We start from the raw sequence: 25,756 nt of genomic DNA, 5'->3' as shown, positions 1-25,756 counted from the left end.
CCGACTTCAGTACACGATGGGGGATGATGGGATGGAGAACAGCATGAGGAGGAGGACTTGGGGTGCTGGGGGAGGAGAACCTCAACCTGAGCCAGCAACGTGTGCTCGCAGCCCAGAATCCAAGCGCGTCCTGGGCTGCATCAGAAGCCGCGAGGCCAGCAGGGCGAGGGAGGGGATTGTCCCCTCGGCTCCACTGTGGTGAGACCTCGTCTGGAGTGTTGTCTCCGCTTCTGGAACCCTCAAGATGAGAAGGAGATGGAGCAGTAAGAACGGGTCCAGAGGAGGCGACAAGGATGAACCGAGGGCTGGAGCATACGAGGAGAGGCTGAGAGAGTTGGGGTTGTTCAGCGTGGAGAAGAGAAGGCTCCGAGGAGACCTTAGAGCAGCTTCCAGTGCTCTGGGAAGGGGCTCCAAGAGAGCTGGGGAGGGGCTGTTCCCAAAGGCTTGGGGTGACAGGACAAGGGACAATGGGGATAAACTGGAGAGGGGCAGAGTTCGACTGGACATAAGGAGAAATCTCTTCACCGTGAGGATGGGGAGGAACTGGAACAGGTTGCCCCGGAAGGTTGCATCTGCCCCATCCCTGGAGGGGTTCCAGGCCAGGTTGGATGGGGGATTGGAGCCCCGGATCCAGTGGGAGGTGTCCCTGCCCGGGGCCAGAGGGCTGCGACTGGATGAGCTTTAAGGTCTCCGCCAACCCAAACCATTCTATGATTCTCTGACTCTATGACTCTACGATAATAACATGAAAATCAGTCCTTGGGAAAGAAAAGAATGTTGGAAAATTTATAGATGGGAAATCTCTTCAGTCCCAGCTCTGGTCTCGCTGCCCACAGCTGATGGAGATGACGGCCCCGCGGTGCCCAGGCTGGGTGAGGGATGCTGGCTTCCCAGAACTCCCAGCATGGGATGGGTTGGGTTGGAAGGGACCTCCAAGCCCATCCCAATCCTCCCCCGGCCATGGGCAGGGACAACTCCCACTGGATCAGGGGCTCCAAAGCTCCTCCAGCCTGAACCCTTCCAGGGATGGGGCAGCCCGGGTTTCTCTGGCTTCCTGGGCCAGGGCCTCCCCTCCTTCATTCCCATCCCTTCTGGTAGGAAAAGGCCCTGGGGCGCTGGTCAACAGTGGCCCAACAGGATCCAGCAGTGGCCCCGGAGGCCCAGGTGGCCACCAGCATCCTGGCTGGGGTCACCATGGGGTGTCCAGCAGGCACAGGGATGGGATGGGATCATCCCGTGGGGAGGCCGCACCTGGAACCCTGGGGTCAGTTTTGGGCTCCTCACTCCAAGAGGGATCTGGAGGGGCTGGAGCGCATCCGGAGAAGGGGATGGAGACCCTGGGAAGGGAGGTGGTTTGGGAGTGACCTCGGGTCAAGAGTTTTCCAACCGAAGGGATTCCAACTTTCCCTAGTTCCAAGCAAGACCTGGAGGGGCTGGAGAGTGTGCGGAGAAGGGACCGGAGCTGGGAGGGGTGTGGAGAGGCCGGGAAGGGTGTGAGGGGTCTGAGGGGGCTTTGGTGTGGAGAAGAGGAGCTGAGGGTAGACCTCGTCGCTCTCTGCAGCTGGCGGGGAGGAGGTTGGAGGGAGGTGAGTGCTGGTCTCTTCTCCCAAGGAACAAGGGATGGGACGAAAGGGTCCGTCCTCCAGCTGGGCGAGGGGATGGGGAGACGTGAGCTGCACCCGCAGCTGGATCCCAGTGCCTCCCAGTCTGCCCAGCTCAGCTCCCAGTGCCTCCCAGTCTCCCCATCTCCCTCCCAGTGCCTCCCAGTGTCCCCAGCGAGGTTGCAGTGAAGCCCCCAGTGCAGCTCTCAGTGTTTATCAAGCATCGAGGCAGCAGCGGGGGGGCTGGGGGGAGCCCGCAGTGGGGCAGGCGGGGGTCGGGGGGCTGGGGGGCACGGACGGCGCTGGAGCGGCTGCGCAGGAGCTGGGGTTCCTTCAGGAGCTCTGGGTGGAAAGGGAGGAGATGAGGGGGGCAGGGACCCGAAACTCCAGGGAACCACCACAATCCAGAGATCCCCAAACCCCAAGTCCCACCAAACCCCATGGACCCTGCAAACCCCAGGTCCCCGTAGATCCCAAGGATCCTGAAACCCTAGAAACACCCATTGCCCCAGATCCCTTACACCCTCGGGACCCCCAGACTCCAGGGACCCCAAAACCCCAGTCACCAACAACACCCACAGACCGCAAAGATCCACCCAAACCCCAGGTTCCCTCCAGACCGCAGGTCACCCCCAGACCCCAATGACCTCCCAAACCCCGGGTCCCTCCAGACCCAGGGACCCCAAGACTCCAGGGAGCACCGTGAACACTATGGACTCTGCAAAGACCAGGGACACCCAAACCCGGGACCCCCTGAACCGCACATTCCCCCGGCCAAACCCCAGAGACCCTCCAACCCCAAGGACACTCCAGACCCCAGAGAACCCCAAACCCCAAGTGCCCCCAAACACCAGGAACCCCTCAAACCCCAGATACCCCCCGACCTCATGGACCCCCAGTCCCTAGGTCTCCACAAGCCCTTGGGATCTCTCGAGGTCCTGGAACCCCCAGAGACCTGAGGGACCTTCCCAAACCCCAGGGACTGAATTGAAACTCAGGGACTCAAACACCAGGGATCCCCCAAACCACATGTGCCCACAAACCTGGAGGATACCCAAGTCCCACCAATCCCCAAGGATCCTGAAACCCTAGAAACACCCAATGCCCCAGATCCCTTAAACCCTAGGGACCCCCAGACTCCAGGGACCCCAAAACCAGAGAGAACCCTGAATCACAATGACCCCCCTCCAAACCCCAGGCCTCCCCAGGACCCAATGATCTCCCAGACCTTAATGAATCCCCAAAGACCCAGGTCCCCAAAGACCCTCATGATGTCCACAGACTCCAACGAACCCCCAAAACCCCAGATCCCCCCAAGACCCTATTGACATCCCCAGACCCCAATGAACCCCCAGAACGAAATGACCCCCCAGACCCCAATGATCCTCCAAAGTCCAGGTCCTCCCAGACCCCAATAACCCCCAAGACCCCAATGAACCCCCAAACGCCAGGACTCCCATGCCCCAAAGACCCCCTCCCAAATCCCAGGTCCCCACAGAACCCAAAGATCCCCCAGACCTCAATGACCCCCAAAAGCCCCAGATGCCCCCAAAACAGAGTGAGCCCCAAGAACTCAAAGGTCCCCCAAATCCCCACATCCCCACCAAACCCCAGACCCCCCAGACCCCTCAAAGCCCCAGATCCCAAAGACCCCCGAAGTCCCAGGTCTTCCCAGAACCCAAAGAACCCCCAGACCCCATTGACCCCCAGACCCCAATGACACCCAGACCCCACTGAGCCCCAGCCCGCTGTCCCCCTGTCCCCCGCTGACCTTGTTGCGGCCGTAGAGGACGAGCCCCAGCGCCAGGAAGACGAAGCCCAGCACCAAGCCCCCCACCCCCGTCAGCATCTTGCTCCTGGCGCCGTCCGCCTGCAGCTCTGCGGGGCCGAGAGCAGGGGCTCAGGGCTCGGGGGGCCCCGTCCCACTCCCCCTGCCCCCAGCCCAGGCTCTTACCCCACGCCTGGGTGACGGGGCGCTGCAGGCTGGCGTGCTCCACCTGGCACGTGTAGGTGTCCCCGCGCTGCGGGATGCTTTCCAGCATCACCAGCACCTGGTAGGTCCAGTCTCCGTTCTGCATCACGTCCGTGGACACCACGCCCTCCACCTCCTCCTGCCCGTTCTTGAACCACTTCACCTCGATCTCGGCGGGGTAGAAATCCGTCACGGCACAAACCAGCCTGTCGGTCTGGGGCAGGGAGCCCGACTGCACGGGGTGGATTTCCACCTGGGGCTGCACTGGGGGAGAGCGCCAGAGAGCTGCCCCGGGGCTGCCAGAGCCCAGGGGCCACCCAGCCTGGACCAGGGCTCGCCCTCTGCTCCCCAGACAGGGGGCCGGGGGCTCGCGGGGCAGGCCGGGAGGCAGAGAGCACAGAGGCGCTGCTGGGAGAGGGCTCCGACACCCTCAAGACCAGCCGGAGCTCTCCAGGGGCGAGAAAGCATGGAATGGCGAGGCTGGGAAGGACCTTGGAGACCCTCGAGCCCAAATGGAATGACTGTCCAGGTATGAGGAACCAGAAAGCAATGAATGGTGAGGTTGGGAAAGACCTTGGAGACCCTCAAGGCCAACCAGAGCTCTCCAGGTTAGAGGGACTGGAAAGCATTGAATCACTAATTTGGGAAAGACCTTGGAGACCCTGAAGCCCAGTTGGAGCTCTCCATGTACGAGGAATCAGAAAGCATTGAATCGCGAGGTTGGGAAAGAGCTTGGAGATCCTCAAGGCCAACTGGAGCTGTCCAAGTACAAAGAAAAAGAAAGAATTGAATTGTGTGTTTGGAAAAGACCCTGGAGACCCTCAAGCCACTGGAGTTCTCCAGGTTTGAGAGACGAGAAAATATTGAATCGCTAGGTTGGGAAGGATTTGGAGACCCTCAAGGACAACTGGACATGGCCGGGAGCTGGACTGGAGGAGCCCTGGGGGTCCCGTCCAGCCGCGGCCGTGGTGGGGCTGGGGGCCTCGGGGAGGGGCGCGGGGGCTCTGCGCGAGCGCGGCACGGACACGCGCTGCCCTCCTGCGCCCGGGGGCTTGGCTCGTGCCCGACCCCCAGAGAGGGGCTGCCACGCGCTCACCTCGACGATCCACAACAGAATCCTTTGCCACCTCGTAGTTGTGTCGGCAGAACCTGTCCACTGCAGCCCGTTTATACTGCAGTTTGTCCTCCTGGCTGTTCCAGGATTTGGCTGAAGGCTCGCCCAGGGGGGTGTCGGCCACGAAGACCCCCACATCGCTGTCGAAGTGCACGAGCTGCTCCCGGTTATAGATGTATCTCTCCACAAACCTCACCCGCTCGGTGCCGTTGGTGAAGTAGCACTCGGATTTCAGCTGGTGCTGGAAGAAGCCTGTTGGTGCACAGCTGGGGTGAGGAGCCGCTGCCCCTTCCCCCTCCAGCGCCCAGCGATGGGGCAGGTGGGAGGAGGCCCGGGGACCCCCTTTCATATCCATCCCTTCCCTCTGGATCTGCTCCCAAAATCTAGGTACATACCTTCCCTCTGTATCAAGCCCTTCGCTCTAGCTCCACCCCTTCCCCCTAGCCCCATCCATTCCCTCCAGGTGCATCCCTTCCCCTTGCTCCATCACTTCCCCCCAGCTCCTACCCTTCCCCCTAACTCCATCCCTTCCCCCTAGCTCCATCCCTTCCCTCTGGATCCATCCCTTCCCCAGGTCATGCCCGGGGACCCCCTTTCCCCATGCCATCCCCTCTCCCCCTGGCTCGCCCTCGTGGCCCCCCAAGCCGGGGTTGGGCTCCGGCCCCCCGGCAGCGCCCAGCACCTCCCCACGCCGTGGGGCTGAGCTCACCTCGGCTCTCCTCGCCGGCAGCCCCGTGGGCTCCCAGCGCCACCAGTGCCACCAGCACGGCCCCAGCTCCCAGCACGCCAGCAGCCCCCATGGTGCCCCCGGCACAGAAGGCAGAGGTGCCGGCACCCCCGAGCCAGCCGCACTCTGCCCCAGTGCTGCCCAGTGGCGCCACTGGCAGTCCCAGCGCGGCCCAGTGCGCAGCGCAGCTGGGCAGCATCACTCGTCTCCAGGCAGAGGCGCGGGCGCGCGGCCGTCCGTCTGTCTGCTCCTCAGGGTGCTCTGGGCCGGGGCTCTGCCTGGGAACAGCTGAGGCGCCCTCGGGGCTCCCTGCCATTGGCCCACAGCTTGGAGAGCTTCTCCTGCCCCAGCTGCCCCGTCCTCCTCCTCTGGGGGCATCTCTTCCCCTGGATGCACCACTGCCCTCTGGATCCATCCCTTCCCTCTGGGTCCATCCCTGACCTCTGGGTCCATCCCTGCCCTCTGGATCCAGCCCTTCCCTCTAGATCCATCCCTTCCCTCTGGATCCATCCCTTCCCTCTGCGTCCATCCCTTCCCTCTGGGTCCATCCCTTCCCTCTGGATCCACCACTGCCCTCTGGATCCATCCCTGCCCTCTGGATCTATCCCTTCCCTCTGGGTCCATCCTTTCCCTCTGTGTCCATCCCTGACCTCTGGATCCATCAATTCAGGCTGGATATTAGGAAAATTTTTTCATGGAAAGGGTCATTGGGCACTGGAACAGGCTGCCCAGGGAGGGGGTTGAGTTTCCTGGAGGTGTTTAAGGGATGGGTGGACGAGGTGCTGTGGTTTAGTGGCCAACAGGAATGGTTGGACTCGATGATCCAAGAGGCCTTTTCCAACCTGGTGATTCTATCATTCCGTCTCATTCAATCCATCCTGTCTGGATCCAAGCCTTCCCTCTGGGTCTAACACTTGCATCGGGGCCCATCTCTTTCCTCCCATCTTATCATTTCCCTCTAGGTCCATCCCTTCCCTCTGGGTCCATCCCTTCCCTCTGGATCCATCCCTTCCCTTTTCAACATCTTTATCAATGACCTGGATGAAGGCATCCAGAGCACCCTCAGCGACTTTGCAGAGGACACTAAGCTGGGAGGAGCTGTCAATCTCCTGGTGGGTTTTGAGTCTCCAAAGGGATATGAACAGGCTGCAACGCTGGCATCCACCACTTCCCTCTGGGTCAATCTCTCCCCTCTAGATCCTATAATTCCTTCTGGGTCCATAACTTCCCTTTCAATCCATCCCATCCCTCTGGATCCATGCCTGCCCTCTGGATCCATCCCTGCCCTCTGCATCTATCCCTTCCCTCTGGGTCCATCCCTTCCCTCTGGGTCCATCCCTTCAAGCTGAACATTAGCGAAAAGCATCTCATGGAAAAGGTCTTCGGGCACTGGCAGAGGCTGCCCAGGGAGGGGGTTGAGTCACCTTGCTGGAGGAGTTTAAGGGACGGGTGGACGAGGTGCTGAGGGACACGGCTCAGTGATTGATGGGAATGGTTGGACTCGATGATCCAGAGGGTCCTTTCTACCTACTGATTCTGGGATTCTGTGATTCTGTGATCCTACTCTGGGACTTCAACCACCCTGACATCTGCTGGAAAAGTATCCCGGCAAGCTGTGGGCAATCCAGGAGACTCCTGGAGTGCATTGAGGGTCACTTCTTAGCGCAGCTGGTAGAGACCCCCACCCGAGGAGATGCAAAACTGGACCTGGTGGTCACCAATACGAGCGAACTGACCAGTGACATTAGGATCGGTGGCAGCCTGGGCTGCAGGGATCGGGCACTGGTGGAGTTGAAGGTCCAGAGGGATGGAATCATAGAATCATAGAATAACCAGGTTGGAAGAGACCCACCGGATCATCGAGTCCAACCATTCCCATCAAACACTAAACCATGTCCCTCAGCACCTCATCCACCCATACCTTAAACCCCTCCAGGGAAGGGGACTCAACCCCCTCCCTGGGCAGCCTCTGCCAGTGCCCAATGACCCTTTCTGTGAAAATTTTTTCCTAATGTCCAGCCTAAATCTCCCCGAGTGGAGCTTGAGGCCATTCCCTCTCGTCCTGTCCCCTGTCCCTTGGGAGACGAGCCCAGCTCCCTCCTCTCCACAACCTCCTCTCAGGGAGTTGGAGAGAGCAATGACTGAACTCATGTTCAGTCGCTGTCAACCAACACCCCCAGGTCCCTCTCCTCCAGGCAGCTTTCTAGACAGACTTGTCCTAGTCTGGAGCTGCTCAGGGTTTTTGTGCCCCAAGGGCAGGACCCGGCATTTGGCCTTATTAAACCTCATCCCATTGGTCTCAGGCCACAGATCCAGCCGGTTCAGATCCCTTTGGAGCCTCCCGACCCTCCAGCAGATCGACACTTCCACCCAGCTTAGTGTCATCCGCAAACTTGCTCAGGGTGCACTCGATGCCTTCATCCAGGTCATTGATAAAGACATTGAACAGGGCTGGACCCAGCACTGAGCCCTGGGGAACCCCACTTGTCACTGGCCTCCAGCTGGAGTTAACTCCATTTCCCACCACTCTCTGGGCCCTCCAGCCAACCAGTTTTCCACCCAGGAGAGCGTTCGCCTGTCCAGGCCAGAGGTGACAGTTTCCGAAGCAGAATGCTGGGAGAAACTGTGTCAAAGGCTTTACTAAAGTCCAGGAAGATCCATCCACAGCCTTTCCCTCATCCAGCAGCCGAGTCACTTTGTCATAGAAGGCGATCAGGTTAGTCTGGCAAGACCTGCCTTTTGTGACCCCGTGTTGACTGGGCCTGATCACCCGGTTCTCTTGCATGAGCTTCATGATAGCACTCAAGATCACCTGCTCCATGACTTTCCCTGGCACTGAGGTCAGACTGACAGGCCTGGAGTTCCCTGGATCCTCCCTGTGACCCTTCTTGTAGACGGGCACAACATCAGCCTCCAGTCCAGTGGGACTTCCCCAGTCTTCCAGGACTGCTGGAAGATGGTGGAAAGGGGTTTGGCCAGCACATCCGCCAGCTCCTTCAATACCCTTGGGTGAATCCCGTCCGGCCCCATAGACTTGTGGGTGTCTAGTCGGGCTAGCAAGGCTCTGACCACCTCCTCTTGGATCATGGGAGCCTCATTCTGCTCCTCTAGCTCCTGGGTTTGTACACAGACAGAACGACTTTCTTTACAATTAAATACTGAGGCAAAGAAGGCATTAAGTACCTCAGCCTTTTCCTCATCCCCTGTCACTGTTGTTCCTTCTGCGTCCAATAGGGACTGGATGGTCTCCCTAGTCCTCCTTTTATTATTTATATATTTATAGAAGGATTTTTTGTTATCTTTCACAGACTTTGCCAATCTGATTTCTAGCTGAGCCTTAGCCCTTCTGATTTTTCCCCTACGCAATCTCACCTCCCTCCTGTAGTCCACCCAAGAGGCCTGTCCCCTCTTCCAGAGCCCATAAACATTTCTCTTCTTCTTGATATCCCTCAAGATCTCTCTGTTCAACCAAGCTGGCTTTCTCCCCTGACGGCTTTTTTTCCGGAACATGGGGATTGCTTTCTCCTGAGCTGCTAGGATTTTTCTCCTGAGCTGCTAGGATGTGGGACAGGTGAGGAGCAGAGTCAGGACACCATTTCAGGAAAGCAGACTCCCAGCTGGTCAAGGAATTACTCAGTAGGATCCCCTGGGATGACGTCCTCCAAGACAAGGGAGCAGAACAGAGCTGGAAGATGGTTTCCGTGCAACACAAGAGCGCTCAGTCCCCGTCTGTAGGAAATCAAGCAGGGAAGGGAAGAGACCGGCGTGTCTGAGTCGAGACCCGCTGGTTAAACTCAAGAAGAAGAGGGAGCCGCACGGGCAGGACAAGCAGGGACGGGAAACCTGGGATGTTCCTCAGGACGCTGCCCGGTTGGGTAGGGATGGAGCCAGGAAGGCCACGGCACAGCTGGAGCTGAACTTGGCCAGGGAAGGGAAGACCAACGAGAAGAGCTTCTACAGGTCCATCAACCAAAAGAGGAAGGTCAAAGATTACATATCCCACTGATGGTTGGAAACGGTGATCACGGCTCAGCAGACGAGGAGAAGGCTGAGGGACTTAACAACGTTTCTGCTCAGTCTTCCCTGATAACCGCTCTCCTCTCCCCTCCCGCGTCATGGGACAGCAGGATGGTGACCAGGGGATAAACCCTCTCCCACTGTAGAGGAGGATCAGGTTCGTGACCAGCTGAGGAACCCGAACATTTATAAGTCTATGGGAGCTGAGGAGCTGCACCCCGGAGTCCTGAGGGGACTGGCAGATGTGGTTGCCCAGCCACTCTCCATGATATTTGAAAAGTCACGGCAGGTGGGAGAAGTCCCTGGGGGCTGGAAGAAGGGGAACGTCGTGCCTGTTGTTAAAAAGGGAACGCAAGTCAGGGGATCACTGACCTGCCAGCCTCCCCCCTGTGCCTGGGGAGATCGTGGGACAGATGCTCCTAGAAGCTCTGCTCAAGCCCATGGAGGACAGGGAGGTGATTAACGGCAGCCAGCACGGCTTCACCAGGGGAAGGTCCCGTATGACCAGCTTAGTGGGTGACCTCAGCAGTGGACACGGCTGAACCGATGGATGGGATCTACCTGGGCTTCTGCAAAGCCTCTGACATGGTCCCCCCCAGCATCCTTCTCTCTAAACTGGAGAGAGATGGATTTGATGGGTGGATGGTTCAGTGGATAAGAAAGTGGTTGGATGGTCGTGTTTGAAGCGTAGTGGTCAATGGCTTCAAGTCCAGATGGAGGATGGTGACCAGTGGTGTCCCTCAGGGGTCCGTACTGGGATCGGTGCTGTTGAATATCTTCATCAGTGACGCAGACAGCGAGATCGAGGGCCCTCTCAGCAAGTTTGGAGGTCACAGCGAGCTGAGTGGGGCAGTTGCCACACCTGAAGGACGGGATCATCCCGAGGGACCTGGACAGGCTGGAGAAGTGGGGCTGGCAGAACTTCATGAGGTCCAACAGGGCCAAGTGCAGGGTCCTACACCTGGGTCGGGGCAATCCCCGACTTTAGTACACGATGGGGGATGATGGGATGGAGAACAGCATGAGGAGGAGGACTTGGGGTGCTGGGGGAGGAGAACCTCAACGTGAGCCGCCAACGTGTGCTCACAGCCCAGAATCCAAGCGCGTCCTGGGCTGCATCAGAAGCCACGTGGCCAGCAGGGCGAGGGAGGGGATTGTCCCCTCGGCTCCACTCGGGTGAGACCTCATCTGGAGTGTTGTCTCCACTTCTGGAACCCTCAAGATGAGAAGGAGATGGAGCAGTAGGAACGGGTCCAGGGGAGGCTACAAGGATGAACCGAGGGCTGGAGCATACGAGGAGAGGCTGAGAGAGTTGGGGTTGTTCAGCTTGGAGAAGAGAAGGCTCCGAGGAGAGCTTAGAGCAGCTTCCAGTGCCTGAAGGGGCTCCAAGAGAGCTGGGGAGGGGCTGTTCCCAAAGGCTTGGGGTGACAGGACAAGGGACAATGGGGATAAACTGGAGAGGGGCAGAGTTCGACTGGACATAAGGAGAAATCTCTTCACCATGAGGATGGGGAGGAACTGGAACAGGTTGCCCCGGAAGGTTGCATCTGCCCCATCCCTGGAGGGGTTCCAGGCCAGGTTGGATGGGGGATTGGAGCCCCGGATCCAGCGGGAGGTGTCCCTGCCCAGGGCCAGAGGGCTGCGACTGGATGAGCTTTAAGGTCTCCGCCAACCCAAACCATTCTATGATTCTGTGACTCTATGACTCTACAATAATAACAGGAAAATCAGTCCTTGGGAAGGAAAAGGATGTTGGAAAATTTATAGATGGGAAATCTCTTCAGTCCCAGCTCTGGTCTCGCTGCCCACGGCTGATGGAGATGACGGCCCCGCGGTGCCCAGGCTGGGTGAAGGATGCTGGCTTCCCAGAACTCCCAGCATGGGATGGGTTGGGTTGGAAGGGACCTCAAAGCCCATCCAGGTCCCATCCTGGTGGTGCTAATGCTGATGGCGATGGAGATCATGGAATTGTGGAATGGTTTGTGTTGTGAGAGACCTCAAAGCTCATCTAGTTTGACTCGTGGTGGTGCTAATGCTGATGGTGATGGAGATCATGGAATGGTTTGGGTTGGAAGCTACCTCCAAGCACATCTAGATCCTCCCCCGGCCATGGGCAGGGACAACTCCCACTGGATCAGGGGCTCCAAAGCTCCTCCAGCATGAACCCCTCCAGGGATGGGGCAGCCCGGGTTTCTCTGGCTTCCTGGGCCAGGGCCTCCCCTCCTTCATTCCCATCCCTTCTGGTAGGAAAAGGCCCTGGGGCGCTGGTCGACAGCGGCCCAACAGGATCCAGCAGTGGCCCCGGAGGCCCAGGTGGCCACCAGCATCCTGGCTCGGGTCACCATGGGGTGTCCAGCAGGCACAGGGATGGGATCGTCCCGTGGGGAGGTCACACCTCGAACCCTGGGGTCAGTTTTGGGCTCCTCACTCCAAGAGGGACCTGGAGGGGCTGGAGAGCATGCGGAGAAGGGACCGGACCTGGGAGGGGTGTGGAGAGGCCGGGAAGGGTGTGAGGGATCTGAGGGGGCTTTGGTGTGGGGAAGAGGAGCTGAGGGGAGACCTCGTCGCTCTGTGCAGCTGGCGGGGAGGAGGTTGGAGCGAGGTGGGTGCTGGTCTCTCCTCCCAAGGAACAAGGGATGGGACGAGAGGGACTGTCCTCCAGTTGGGAGAGGGGATGGGGAGACGTGAGCTGCACCCACAGCTGGATCCCAGTGCCCCCCAGTCTGCCCAGCTCAGCTCCCAGTGCCTCCCAGTCTGCCCATCTCCCTCCCAGTGCCTCCCAGTGTTCCCAGCGAGGTTGCAGTGAAGCCCCCAGTGCAGCTCTCAGTGTTTATCAAGCATCGAGGCAGCAGCGGGGGGGCTGGGGGGAGCCCGCAGTGGGGCAGGCGGGGGTCGGGGGGCTGGGGGGCACGGATGGCGCTGGAGCGGCTGCGCAGGAGCTGGGGTTCCTTCAGGAGCTCTGGGGGGGAAAGGGAGGAGATGAGGGGGGCGGGGACTCCAAACCCCAGGGACCACAGAGACCCCCAAGACCCAGGGACACACCAAAACCCAATTGCCCCCAAACCTGAAGGATCCCCAAACCCCAAGTCCCACCAAACCTCATGGACCCTGCAAATGCCAAGTCCCTGTAGGTCCCAAGGTTCCCCAGTCTTCAGATCCCCAAAAGCCAACGTGCTCCACGGCCCCAGGTCCCCCCAGACCCCAATGACCTCCCTAGACCCTGCTGATCCCCCCAAATCCCAAGTCCCCCCAGCTCCCATGACGCCCCTTGATCCCAATGACCCCCCAGAGCCCAATGATCCCCCAAAGCACCAGGTCCCCTGGATCCCAATGACACACCCAGAGCTCAAATCCCCACATCCCCACCAGACCCCAGACCCCCCAAACCCTATGACCCCCAAACCCCAGCCCCCCTGACCACAATGACCCCCCTACATCCCAGGACTCCCAGGCCCCAAAGTAACCCCAAAAATCTCAGCTCTCCCCAGACTCTAATGATCCCCCAAAGACCCACGTCCCCTGAAACCCCGATGACTCCCTAGACCCCAATGACACCCCAAAGCCCAATGGCCCCCTGGACCACAATGATCCCCTCAGACCCCAGCTCCCTCCAAATCTCAATGACCCCCGAAACCCCAATGACCTCCCAGACCCCAATGACCCTCCAAACCCCCGGTGCCCCCCACCATTCCCCCGCTGACCTTGTTGCGGCCGTAAAGGACGAGCCCCAGTGCCAGGAAGACGAAGCCCAGCACGAAGCCCCCCACCCCCGTCAGCATCTTGCTCCTGGCGCCGTCCGCCTGCAGCTCTGCGGGGCCGAGAGCAGGGGCTCAGGGCTCGGAGGGCCCCGTCCCACTCCCCCTGCCCCCAGCCCAGGCTCTTACCCCACGCCTGGGTGACGGGGCGCTGCAGGCTGGCGTGCTCCACCTGGCACGTGTAGGTGTCCCCGTGCTGTGGGATGCTTTCCAGCATCACCAGCACCTGGTAGGTCCAGTCTCCGTTCTGCATCACGTCCGTGGACACCACGCCCTCCACCTCCTCCTGCCCGTTCTTGAACCACTTCACCTCGATCTCGGCGGGGTAGAAATCCATCACGGCACAAACCAGCCTGTCCGTCTGGGGCAGGGAGCCCGACTGCACGGGGTGGATTTCCACCTGGGGCTGCACTGGGGGAGAGCGCCAGAGAGCTGCCCCGGGGCTGCCAGAGCCCAGGGGCCACCCAGCCTGGACCAGGGCTCGCCCTCTGCTCCCCAGACAGGGGGCTGGGGGCTCGCGGGGCAGGCCGGGAGGCAGAGAGCACAGAGGCGCTGCTGGGAGAGGGCTCCGACACCCTCAAGCCCAGCCGGAGCTCTCCAGGGGCGAGAAAGCATGGAATGGCGAGGCTGGGAAGGACCTTGGAGATGCTCAAGCCCAACTGGAATGACTGTCCAGGTATGAGGAACCAGAAAGCAATGAATGGCGAGGTTGGGAAAGACCTTGGAGACCCTCAAGGCCAACCAGAGCTCTCCAGGTTAGAGGGACTGGAAAGCATTGAATCACTAATTTGGGAAAGACCTTGGAGACCCTGAAGCCCAGTTGGAGCTCTCCATGTACGAGGAATCAGAAAGCATTGAATCGCAAGGTTGGGAAAGAGCTTGGAAATCCTCAAGGCCACCTGGAGCTCTCCAGGAGCGAGAAGCCATTGAATCACAATGTGGGGAAAGACCTTGGAAACCCTCATGCTCAGCCTGGAGAAGCTTTACAGCAAAGAGGAACCAGAAAGCATTGAATCACGAGGTTGGGAAAGACTTTGGAGACCTTCAAACCCAACCAGTACGAGCTCTCCAGGTACGAGAGACCAGAAGATATTGAATCGCTAGGTTGGGAAGGACCTTGGAGACCCTCAAGGCCAACTGGACGTGGCCACTGCTAACCCAGATCTCCGAGCACTTCATCTGCCCGGCTTGGGAACCCCTCCAGGGATGGGGACTCCACCACCTCCCTGCGCAGCCGTTCCAGGGCCTGAGAGCCCTTCTGGGGAAGAAAGTTCTGCTGCTGTCCAAGCCGAACCCCTGTGGCCACCACCCAGCCCTGTCCTCGTCCAGCGGGTCGGTCTCTTCTCGCCAGGAACAAGCGATGGGATGAGAGGAACCCCCTGCGGCTGGGCCAGGGGAGGTTTGGGCTGGAGACTGGGCTGTGGGCAGGGCCGGGAGCTGGACTGGAGGAGCCCTGGGGGTCCCGTCCAGCCGCGGCCGTGGTGGGGCTTGGGGCCTCGGGGAAGGGCGCGGGGGCTCTGCGCGAGCGCGGCACGGACACGCGCTGCCCTCCTGCGCCCGGGGGCTTGGCTCGTGCCCGACCCCCGGAGAGGGGCTGCCACGCGCTCACCCTTTCTCTTCATTTCACAATTGGAAGCCACCTCGTAGTTTTATCGGCAGAACGTGTCCACTGCAGCTCATCTTTCCTCCAGGAAATCCTCCTGGCTGTTCCAGTATTTGGCATCAGGCTCGCCCAGGGGGGTGTCGGCCACGAAGACCCCCACATCGCTGTCGAAGTGCACGTACTGCTCCCGGTTGTAGATATCTCTGTACACATACCTCACCCGCTCGGTGCCGTTGGTGAAGTAGCAGTCGGCTTTATGCTGGTACTGGAAGAATCCTGTTGGAGCAGAGCTGGGGTGAGGAGCCGCTGCCCCTTCCCCCTCCAGCGCCCAGCGATGGGGCAGGTGGGAGGAGGCCCGGGGACCCCCTTTGAAATCCATCCCTTCCCTCTGGATCCACTCCCAAAATCTTGGTACATACCTTCCCTCTGGATCCATCCCTTCCCTCTAGCTCCACCCCTTCCCCCTAGCCCCATCCATTCCTTCCAGGTCCCTCCCTTCCCCCCAGCTTCATCCCTTCCCCCTAACTCCATCCCTTCCCCCAAGCTCCATCCCTTCCCCTAGCTCCATCCCTTCCCTCTGGATCCAGCCCTTCCTTCTAGCTCCACCCCTTCCCCCTAGCCCCATCCCTTCCCCCTAACTCCATCCCTTTCCCCCATGGCTCTGCCTGGGAACAGCTGAGGCGCCCTCGGGGCTCCCTGCCATTGGCCCACAGCTTGGAGAGCTTCTCCTGCCCCAGCTGCCCCGTCCTTCTCCTCTGGGGGCATCTCTTCCCCTGGATGCACCACTGCCCTCGGGATCCATCCCTGCCCTCTGGGTCCATCCCTTCTCTCTGGATCCATCCCTTCCCTCTGCGTCCATCCCTTCCCTCTGGGTCCATCCCTTCCCTCTGGATCCACCACTGCCCTCTGGATCCATCCCTGCCCTCTGGATCTATCCCTTCCCTCTGGGTCCATACTTTCCCTCTGTCTCCATCCCTGACCTCTGGATCCATCCATTCAGGCTGGATATTAGGAAAATTTTTTCATGGAAAGGTTCATTGGGCACTGGAACAGGCTGCCCAGGGAGGGGGTTGAGTTTCCTGGAGGTGTTTAAGGGATGGGTGGACGAGGTGCTGAGGTTTAGTGGCCAACAGGAATGGTTGGAGTCAATGATCCAAGAGGCCTTTTCCAACCTGGTGATTCTATCATTCCGTCTCATTCAATCCATCCTGTCTGGATCCAAGCCTTCCCTCTGGGTCTAACACTTGCATCGGGACCCATCTCTTTCCTCCCATCTTATCATTTCCCTCTAGGTCCATCCCTTCCCTCTGGGTCCATCCCTTCCCTCTGGATCCATCCCTTCCCTTTTCAACATCTTTATCAATGACCTGGATGAAGGCATCCAGGGCACCCTCAGCGACTTTGCAGAGGACACTAAGCTGGGAGGAGCTGTCAATCTCCTGGTGGGTTTTGAGTCTCCAAAGGGATCTGAACAGGCTGCAACGCTGGCATCCACCACTTCCCTCTGGGTCAATCTCTCCATTCTAGATCCTATAATTCCTTCTGGGTCCATAACTTCCCTTTCAATCCATCCCATCCCTCTGGATCCATGCCTGCCCTCTGGATCCATCCCTGCCCTCTGCATCTATCCCTTCCCTCTGGGTCCATCCCTTCCCTCTGGGTCCATCCCTTCCCTCTGGGTCCACCCCTTCAAGCTGAACATTAGCGAAAAGCATCTCATGGAAAAGGTCTTCGGGCACTGGCAGAGGCTGCCCAGGGAGGGGGTTGAGTCACCTTCCTGGAGGGGTTTAAGGGATGGGTGGACGAGGTGCTGAGGGACATGGGTTAGTGATTGATGGGAATGGTTGGACTCGATGATCCAGAGGGTCCTTTCTACCTAGTGATTCTGGGATTCTGTGATCCTACTCTGGGACTTCAACCACCCCGACATCTGCTGGAAAAGTATCCCGGCAAGCTGTGGGCAATCCAGGAGACTCCTGGAGTGCATTGAGGGTCACTTCTTAGCGCAGCTGGTAGAGACCCCCACCCGAGGAGATGCAAAACTGGACCTGGTGGTCACCAATACGAGCGAACTGACCAGCGACATTAGGATCAGTGGCAGCCTGGGCTGCAGGGATCGGGCACTGGTGGAGTTGAAGGTCCAGAGGGATAGAATCCTAGAATCATAGAATAACCAGGTTGGAAGAGACCCACCGGATCATCGAGTCCAATCATTCCTATCAAACACTAACCTATGTCCCTCAGCACCTTGTCCACCCGTGCCTTAAACACCTCCAGGAAGGTGACTCAACGCCCTCCCTGGGCAGCCTCTGCCAGTGCCCAATGACCCTTTCTGTGAAATTTTTTTTCCTAATATCCAGTCTAAACCTCCCCTGGTGGAGCTTGAGGCCATTCCCTCTCGTCCTGTCCCCCGTCCCTTGGGAGAAGAGCCCAGCTCCTTCCTCTCCACAACCTCCTCTCAGGGAGTTGGAGAGAGCAATGAGGTCTCCCCTCTGCCTCCTCTTCTCCAGGATAAACCACCCCAGGTCCCTCAGACCTGTACTCCAGCCCATTCACCAGCTTTGTTGCTCTTCTCTGGACTCGCTCCAGAGCCTCAACATCATTTTTGTGGTGAGGGGCCCAGAACTGAACACAGGATTCGAGGAGCGGTCTCACCAGTGCCGAGTCCAGAGGGAGAAGAACCTCCCTGGCCCTGCTGGTCACACAGTTTCTGATCCAAGCCAAGATGCCATTGGCCTTCTTGGCCTCCTGGGCCACTGCTGGCTCATGTTCAGTCGCTGTCAACCAACACCCCCAGGTCCCTCTCCTCCAGGCAGCTTTCTAGACAGACTTCTCCTAATCTGTAGCTGCCCAGGGTTGTTGTGCCCCAAGGTGAAGTGAAGAGGGTGGTTAGCAGGACAGTAGCATTAAATTTCCAGAGGGCAGACTTTGATCTCTTCAGAAGGCTGGTTGGCAAAGTCTCATGGGAGACAGTCCTCAAGGGCAAGGGAGCCCATGAGGGCTGGGAGCTCTTCAAAAAGGAAATCCTAGCAGCTCAGGAGAAAGTCATCTCCATGTTCCGGAAAAAAAAGCCGGCAGGGGAGAAAGCCAGCTTGGTTGAACAGAGAGATCTTGAGTGATATCAAGAAGAAGAGAAATGTTTATGGGCTCTGGAATAGGGGACAGGCCTCTTGGGTGGACTACAGGAGGGAGGTGAGATTGTGTAGGGAAAAAATCAGAAGGGCTAAGGCTCAGCTAGAGATCAGATTGGCAAAGTCTGTGAAAGATAACAAAAAATCCTTCTATAAATATATAAATAATAAAAGGAGGACTAGGGAGATCATACAGTCCCTATTGGACACAGAAGGAACAACAGTGACAGGGGATGAGGAAAAGGCTGAGGTACTTAATGCCTTCTTTGCCTCAGTCTTTAGTTGTAAAGAAAGTCGTTCCGTCTGTGCACAAACCCAGGAGCTAGAGGAGCAAAATGAGGCTCCCATGATCCAAGAGGAGGTGGTCAGAGCCTTGCCAGCCCGACTAGACACCCACAAGTCTATGGGGCTGGATGGGATTCACCCAAGGGTATTGAAGGAGCTGGCGGGTGTGCTGGCCAAACCCCTTTCCATCATCTTCCAACTGTCCTGGAAGACTGGGGAAGTCCCACTGGACTGGAGGCTGATGTTGCGCCCGTCTACAAGAATGGTCGCAGGGAGGATCCAGGGAACTCCAGGCCTGTCAGTCTGACCTCAGTGCCAGGGAAAGTCATGGAGCAGGTGATCTTGAGTGTGACCATGAAGCTCATGCAAGAGAACCGGGTGATCAGGCCCAGTCAACACGGGTTCACAAAAGGCAGGTCTTGCCAGACTAACCTGATCGCCTTCTATGACAAAGTGACTCGGCTGCTGGATGAGGGAAAGGCTGTGGATGGATCTTCCTGGACTTCAGCAAAGCCTTTGACACAGTTTCTCACATCATTCTGCTTCTGAAACTGTCACCTCTGGCCTGGACAGGCGCTCACTCTCCTGGGTGGAAAACTGGTTGGCTGGAGGGCCCAGAGAGTGGTGGGAAATGGTGTGAAATCCAGCTGGAGGCCAGTGACAAGTGGTGTCCCCAGGGCTCAGTGCTGGGTCCAGCCCTGTTCAATGTCTCTATCAATGACCTGGATGAAGGCATCGAGTGCACCCGGAGCAAGTTTGGGGATGACACTGAGCTGGGTGGAAGCTGGATCTGCTGGAGGGTCGGGAGGCTCCAAAGGGATCTGAACAGGCTGGACCGCTGGGCTGAGACCAATGGGATGAGGTTTAACAAGGCCAGATGCCAGGTCCTGCACTTCAGGCACAACAACCCTGAGCAGCTCCAGACTAGGAGAAGTCTGTCTAGAAAGCTGCCTGGAGGAGAGGGACCTGGGGGTGTTGGTTGACAGCGACTGAACATGAGCCAGCAGTGGCCCAGGTGGCCAAGAAGGCCAATGGCATCTTGGCTTGGATCAGACACAGCGTGACCAGCAGGTCCAGGGAGGTTCTTCTCCCTCTGGACTCAGCACTGGTGAGACCGCTCCTCGAATCCTGTGTTCAGCTCTGGGCCCCTCACCACAAGAAGGATGTTGAGGCTCTGGAGCGAGTCCAGAGAAGAGCAACAAAGCTGGTGAGGGGGCTGGAGAAGAAGAGGAGCGGCTGAGAGAGCTGGGGGTGTTTGTCCTGGAGAAGAGGAGGCTGAGGGGAGACCTCATTGATCTCTGCAACTCCCTGAGAGGAGGTTGTGGAGAGGAGGGAGCTGGGCTCTTCTCCCAAGGGACAGGGGACAGGACGAGAGGGAATGGCCTCAAGCTCCACCAGGGGTGGTTTAGACTGGACATTAGGAAAAAATTCTTCACAGAAAGGGTCATTGGGCAGTGGCAGAGGCTGCTCAGGGAGGGCGTTGAGTCCCCTTCCCTGGAGAGGTTTAAGGGACGGGTGGACGAGGTGCTGAGGGACATGGTTTACTGTTTGACAGGAATGGTTGGACTCGATGACCCGGTGGGTCTCTTGCAACCTAGTGATTCTATGATTCTATGACTCTATGATTCAATGAAAAGGCCCTGGGGCGCTGGTCGACAGCGGCCCAACAGGATCCAGCAGTGGCCCCGGAGGCCCAGGTGGCCACCAGCATCCTGGCTGGGGTCACCATGGGGTGTCCAGCAGGCACAGGGATGGGATCGTCCCCTGGGGAGGCCGCACCTGGAACCCTAGGGTCAGTTTTGGGCTCCTCACTTCAAGAGGGACCTGGAGGGGCTGGAGCGCGTCCGGAGAAGGGGATGGAGACCCTGGGAAGGGACGTGGTTTGGGAGTGACCTCGGGTCAAGAGTTGGATTGGATCTGGAAGGACTTTTCCAACCCAACCCATTCCAATGTTCCCTGGTTCCAAGAGGGACCTGGAGGGGCTGGAGAGCGTGCGGAGAAGGGACCGGAGCTTGGAGGGGTGTGGAGAGACTGGGAAGGGTGTGAGGGATCTGAGGGGGCTTTGGCGTGGAGAAGAGGAGCTGAGGGGAGACCTCGTCACTCTCTGCAGCTGGCGGAGAGGAGGTTGGAACGAGGTGGGTGCTGGTCTCTCCTCCCAAGGAACAAGGGATGGGACGAGAGGGACTGTCCTCCAGTTGGGAGAGGGGAGGGGGAGACATGAGCTGCACCCACAGGTGGATCCCAGTGCCTCCCAGTCTCCCCATCTCCCTCCCAGTGCCTCCCAGTCTCCCCATCTCCCTCCCAGTCCCTCCCAGTGTCCCCAGCGAGGTTGCAGTGAAGCCCCCAGTGCAGCTCTCAGTGTTTATCAAGCATCGAGGCAGCAGCGGGGGGGCTGGGGGGAGCCCGCAGTGGGGCAGGCGGGGGTCGGGGGGCTGGGGGGCACGGACGGCGCTGGAGCGGCTGCGCAGGAGCTGGGGTTCCTTCAGGAGCTCTGGGGGGGAAAGGGAGGAGATGAGGGGGGCAGGGACCCCAAACCCCAGGGAACCACCACAATCCAGAGACCCCCAAACCCCAAGTGCCCCCAAACACCAGGAGCCCCTCAAACCCCAGATCCCCCCCGACCTCATGGACCCCCAGTCCCTAGGTCTCCACAAGCCCTTGGGATCTCTCGAGGTCCTGGAACCCCCAGAGACCTGAGGGACTTTCCCAAACCCCAGGGACTCGGGGACTCAAACCCCAGGGATCCCCCAAACCCCATGTGCCCGCAAACCTGAAGGATACCCAAGTCCCACCAAACCCCAAGGATCCCGAAACCCTAGAAACACCCAACGTCCCAGATCCCTTAAACCCTAGGGACCCCCAGACTCCAGGGACCCCAAAACCAAAGAGAACCCCAGATCACAATGACCCCCCGCCCCAAGCCCCAGGCCTCCCCAGGACCCAGTGATCTCCCAGACCCTAATGACTCCCCAAAGACCCAGGTCCCCACAGACCCTAATGACGCCCCCAGACTCCAATGACTCCCCAAAACCCCAGATCCCCCCAAGACCCTAATGACATCCCCAGACCCCAATGAACCCCCAGAACGAAATGACCCCCCAGACCCCAATGATCCTCCAAAGTCCAGGTCCTCCCAGACCCCAATAACCCCCAAGACCCCAATGAACCCCCAAACCCCAGCACTCCCATACCCCAAAGACCCCCTCTCAAATCCCAGGTCCCCCCAGAACCCAATGAACCCCCAGACCTCAATGACCCCCAAAAGCCCCAGATGCCCCCAAAACCCAGTGAGCACCAAGAACTCAAGGGCCCCCCAATCCCCACATCCCCACCAAACCCCAGACGCCTCAAACCCCCAGATCCCACCAGATCCCAAAGACCCCCGAAGTCCCAGGTCCCCCCAGAACCCAATGAACCCCCAGACCCCATTGACCCCCAGACCACAATGACTCTCCAGACCACTATGACCCCCAAACCCCTGCCCCCTGTCCCCCGCTGACCTTGTTGCGGCCATAGAGGACGAGCCCCAGCGCCAGGAAGACGAAGCCCAGCACCAAGCCCCCCACCCCCGTCAGCATCTTGCTCCTGGCGCCGTCCGCCTGCAGCTCTGCGGGGCCGAGAGCAGGGGCTCAGGGCTCGGGGGGCCCCGTCCCACTCCCCCGGCCCCCAGCCCAGGCTCTTACCCCACGCCTGGGTGACGGGGCGCTGCAGGCTGGCGTGCTCCACCTGGCACGTGTAGGTGTCCCCGTGCTGTGGGATGCTTTCCAGCATCACCAGCACCTGGTAGGTCCAGTCTCCGTTCTGCATCACGTCCGTGGACACCACGCCCTCCACCTCCTCCTGCCCGTTCTTGAACCACTTCACCTCGATCTCGGCGGGGTAGAAATCCGTCACGGCACAAACCAGCCTGTTGGGCTGGGGCAGGGAGCCCGACTGCACGGGGTGGATTTCCACCTGGGGCTGCACTGGGGGAGAGCGCCAGAGAGCTGCCCCGGGGCGGCCAGAGCCCAGGGGCCACCCAGCCTGGACCAGGGCTCGCCCTCTGCTCCCCAGACAGGGGGCTGGGGGCTCGCGGGGCAGGCCGGGAGGCAGAGAGCACAGAGGTGCTGCTGGGAGAGGGCTCCGACACCCTCAAGCCCAGCCGGAGCTCTCCAGGGGCGAGAAAGCATGGAATGGCGAGGCTGGGAAGGACCTTGGAGATGCTCAAGCCCAACTGGAATGACTGTCCAGGTATGAGGAACCAAACAGCAATGAATTGCTAGGCTGGGAAAGACCTTGGAGACCCTCAAGGCCAACCAGAGCTCTCCAGGTTAGAGGGACTGGAAATCATTGAATCACTAATTTGGGAAAGACCTTGGAGACCCTGAAGCCCAGTTGGAGCTCTCCATGTACGAGGAATCAGAAAGCATTGAATCGCAAGGTTGGGAAAGAGCTTGGAAATCCTCAAGGCCACCTGGAGCTCTCCAGGAGCGAGAAGCCATTGAATCACAATGTGGGGAAAGACCTTGGAAACCCTCAAGCTCAGCCTGGAGAAGCTTTACAGCAAAGAGGAACCAGAAAATATTGAATCATGAGGTTGGGAAAGACTTTGGAGACCTTCAAACCCAACCAGTACGAGCTCTCCAGGTACGAGAGACCAGAAAATATTGAATCGCTAGGTTGGGAAGGACCTTGGAGACCCTCAAGGCCAACTGGACGTGGCCACTGCTAACCCAGATCTCCGAGCACTTCATCTGCCCGGCTTGGGAACCCCTCCAGGGATGGGGACTCCACCACCTCCCTGCGCAGCCGTTCCAGGGCCTGAGAGCCCTTCTGGGGAAGAAAGTTCTGCTGCCGTCCAAGCCGAACCCCTGTGGCCACCACCCAGCCCCGTCCTCGTCCAGCGGGTGGGTCTCTTCTCGCCAGGAACAAGCGATGGGATGAGAGGAACCCCCTGCGGCTGGGCCAGGGGAGGTTTGGGCTGGAGACTGGGATGTGGGCAGGGCCGGGAGCTGGACTGGAGGAGCCCTGGGGGTCCCGTCCAGCCGCGGCCGTGGTGGGGCTGGGGGCCTCGGGGAAGGGCGCGGGGGCTCTGCGCGAGCGCGGCACGGACACGCGCTGCCCTCCTGCGCCCGGGGGCTTGGCTCGTGCCCGACCCCCAGAGAGGGGCTGCCACGCGCTCACCTCGACGATCCACAACAGAATCCTTTGCCACCTCGTAGTTGTGTCGGCAGAACCTGTCCACTGCAGCTCGTCTTTCCTCCAGGAAATCCTCCTGGCTGTTCCAGTATTTGGCTGAAGGCTCGCCCAGGGGGGTGTCGGCCACGAAGACCCCCACATCGCTGTCGAAGTGCACGTACTGCTCCCGGTTGTAGATATCTCTGTACACATACCTCACCCGCTCGGTGCCGTTGGTGAAGTAGCAGTCGGCTTTATGCTGGTACTGGAAGAATCCTGTTGGAGCAGAGCTGGGGTGAGGAGCCGCTGCCCCTTCCCCTCCAGCGCCCAGTGATGGGGCAGGTGGGAGGAGGCCCGGGGACCCCCTTTGAAATCCATCCCTTCCCTCTGGATCCACTCCCAAAATCTTGGTACATACCTTCCCTCTGGATCCATCCCTTCCCTCTAGCTCCACCCCTTCCCCCTAGCCCCATACATTCCTTCCAGGTCCCTCCCTTCCCCCCAGCTTCATCCCTTCCCCCTAACTCCATCCCTTCCCCCAAGCTCCATCCCTTCCCCTAGCTCCATCCCTTCCCTCTGGATCCAGCCCTTCCTTCTAGCTCCACCCCTTCCCCCTAACTCCATCCCTTTCCCCCAGGGCTCTGCCTGGGAACAGCTGAGGCGGCCTCGGGGCTCCCTGCCATTGGCCCACAGCTTGGAGAGCTTCTCCTGCCCCAGCTGCCCCGTCCTCCTCTGGGGGCATCTCTTCCCCTGGATGCACCACTGCCCTCTGGATCCATCCCTGCCCTCTGGATCCATCCCTGCCCTCTGGGTCCATCCCTGCCCTCTGGGTCCATCCCTGCCCTCTGGATCCATCCCTTCCCCCTGGATCCATCCCTGCCCTCTAGGTCTGTCACTTCCCCCTGGCTCCATCCCTTCCCTCTGGATCCAGCCCTTCCCTCTAGCTCCTTCCCTTCCCTCTACCTCCATCCCTACCTCCTGTCTCCATCCCTACCCCCTATCTCCATCCCTTCCTTCTAGCTCCATCCCTTCCCTCCAGGACAATCCCTTCCCCCCAGCTCCTACCCTTCCCTCTGGATCCATCCCTTCCCCAGGTCATGCCCGGGGACCCCCTTTCCCCATGCCACCCCCTCTCCCCCTGGCTCGCCCTCGCGGCCCCCCAAGCCGGGCTTGGGCTCCGGCCCCCCGGCAGCGCCCAGCACCTCCCCACGCCGTGGGGCTGAGCTCACCTCGGCTCTCCTCGCCGGCAGCCCCGTGGGCTCCCAGCGCCACCAGTGCCACCAGCACGGCCCCAGCTCCCAGCACGCCAGCAGCCCCCATGGTGCTCCCGGCACAGAAGGCAGAGGTGCCGGCACCCCCGAGCCAGCCGCACTCTGCCCCAGTGCTGCCCAGTGGCGCCACTGGCAGTCCCAGCGCGGCCCAGTGCGCAGCGCAGCTGGGCAGCATCACTCGTCTCCGGGCAGAGGCGCGGGCGCGCGGCCGTCCGTCTGTCTGCTCCTCAGGGTGCTCTGGGCCGGGGCTCTGCCTGGGAACAGCTGAGGCGCCCTCGGGGCTCCCTGCCATTGGCCCACAGCTTGGAGAGCTTCTCCTGCCCCAGCTGCCCTGTCCTTCTCCTCTGGGGGCATCTCTTCCCCTGGATGCACCACTGCCCTCGGGATCCATCCCTGCCCTCTGGATCCATCCCTTCCCTCTGGATCCATCCCTGCCCTCTGGGTCCATCCCTGCCCTCTGGATCCATCCCTGCCCTCTGGATCCATCCCTTCCCTCTGGATCCATCCCTGCCCTCTGGGTCCATCCCTTCCCTTTTCAACATCTTTATCAATGACCTGGAGGAAGACATCCAGGGCACCCTCAGCGACTTTGCAGAGGACACTAAGCTGGGAGGAGCTGTCAGTCTCCTGGAGGGTTTTGAGTCTCTAAAGAGATCTGAACAGGCTGGAACGCTGGCATCCAACACTTCCCTCTGGGTCAATCTCTCCCCTCTAGATTTGATAATTCCCTCTGAATCCATAACTTCCCTTTCAATCCCTCTGGGTCCATCCCTTCCCTCTTGCTCCATCCCTTCCCTCTGTCTCCATCCCTGCCCTCTGGATCCATCCATTCAGGGTGGATATTAGGAAATTTTTTTCATGGAAAGGGTCATTGGGCACTGGAACAGGCTGCCCAGGGAGGGGGTTGAGTTTCCTGGAGGTGTTTAAGGGATGGGTGGACGAGGTGCTGAGGTTTAGTGGCTGCCAGGAATGGTTGGAGTCGATGATCCAAGAGGCCTTTTCCAACCTGGTGATTCTAAAATTCCTTCTCATTCAATCCATCCTGTCTGGATCCAAGCCTTCCCTCTGGGTCTAACACTTGCATCGGGGCCCATCTCTTTCCTCCCATCTTATCATTTCCCTC

The 25,756-nt window shown here is 59.6% G+C and overlaps 2 protein-coding genes and 1 pseudogene across 2 annotated transcripts; all 3 read right to left on the bottom strand.

The window, feature by feature from the left end:
* Positions 1 to 1,806: 1,806 nt before the first annotated feature.
* LOC138733893 (class II histocompatibility antigen, B-L beta chain-like) lies at positions 1,807 to 5,657 on the bottom strand. The gene is made up of 5 exons (XM_069881409.1): positions 5,397 to 5,657; positions 4,670 to 4,939; positions 3,556 to 3,837; positions 3,373 to 3,479; positions 1,807 to 1,943 (listed from the first exon to the last, which is right to left on the bottom strand). The coding sequence occupies exons 1-5, from the start codon at positions 5,611 to 5,613 to the stop codon at positions 1,935 to 1,937; spliced, it is 885 nt and encodes a 294-aa protein (XP_069737510.1). The 5' UTR covers positions 5,614 to 5,657; the 3' UTR covers positions 1,807 to 1,934.
* A 6,650-nt stretch (positions 5,658 to 12,307) lies between these two features.
* Positions 12,308 to 15,241, bottom strand: LOC138733897 (class II histocompatibility antigen, B-L beta chain-like; annotated as a pseudogene).
* A 5,320-nt stretch (positions 15,242 to 20,561) lies between these two features.
* Positions 20,562 to 24,807, bottom strand: LOC138733869 (class II histocompatibility antigen, B-L beta chain-like). The gene is made up of 5 exons (XM_069881378.1): positions 24,592 to 24,807; positions 23,369 to 23,638; positions 21,889 to 22,170; positions 21,706 to 21,812; positions 20,562 to 20,696 (listed from the first exon to the last, which is right to left on the bottom strand). The coding sequence occupies exons 1-5, from the start codon at positions 24,680 to 24,682 to the stop codon at positions 20,688 to 20,690; spliced, it is 759 nt and encodes a 252-aa protein (XP_069737479.1). The 5' UTR covers positions 24,683 to 24,807; the 3' UTR covers positions 20,562 to 20,687.
* Positions 24,808 to 25,756: the final 949 nt, after the last annotated feature.

The sequence above is a fragment of the Phaenicophaeus curvirostris genome, unplaced genomic scaffold, assembly GCF_032191515.1.
Source record: "Phaenicophaeus curvirostris isolate KB17595 unplaced genomic scaffold, BPBGC_Pcur_1.0 scaffold_44, whole genome shotgun sequence".
Taxonomy (NCBI): Eukaryota; Metazoa; Chordata; class Aves; order Cuculiformes; family Cuculidae; genus Phaenicophaeus; species Phaenicophaeus curvirostris.
The sequence above is the reverse complement of the archived record's forward strand: the minus strand, read 5'-3'. Positions and strand labels throughout refer to the sequence as shown.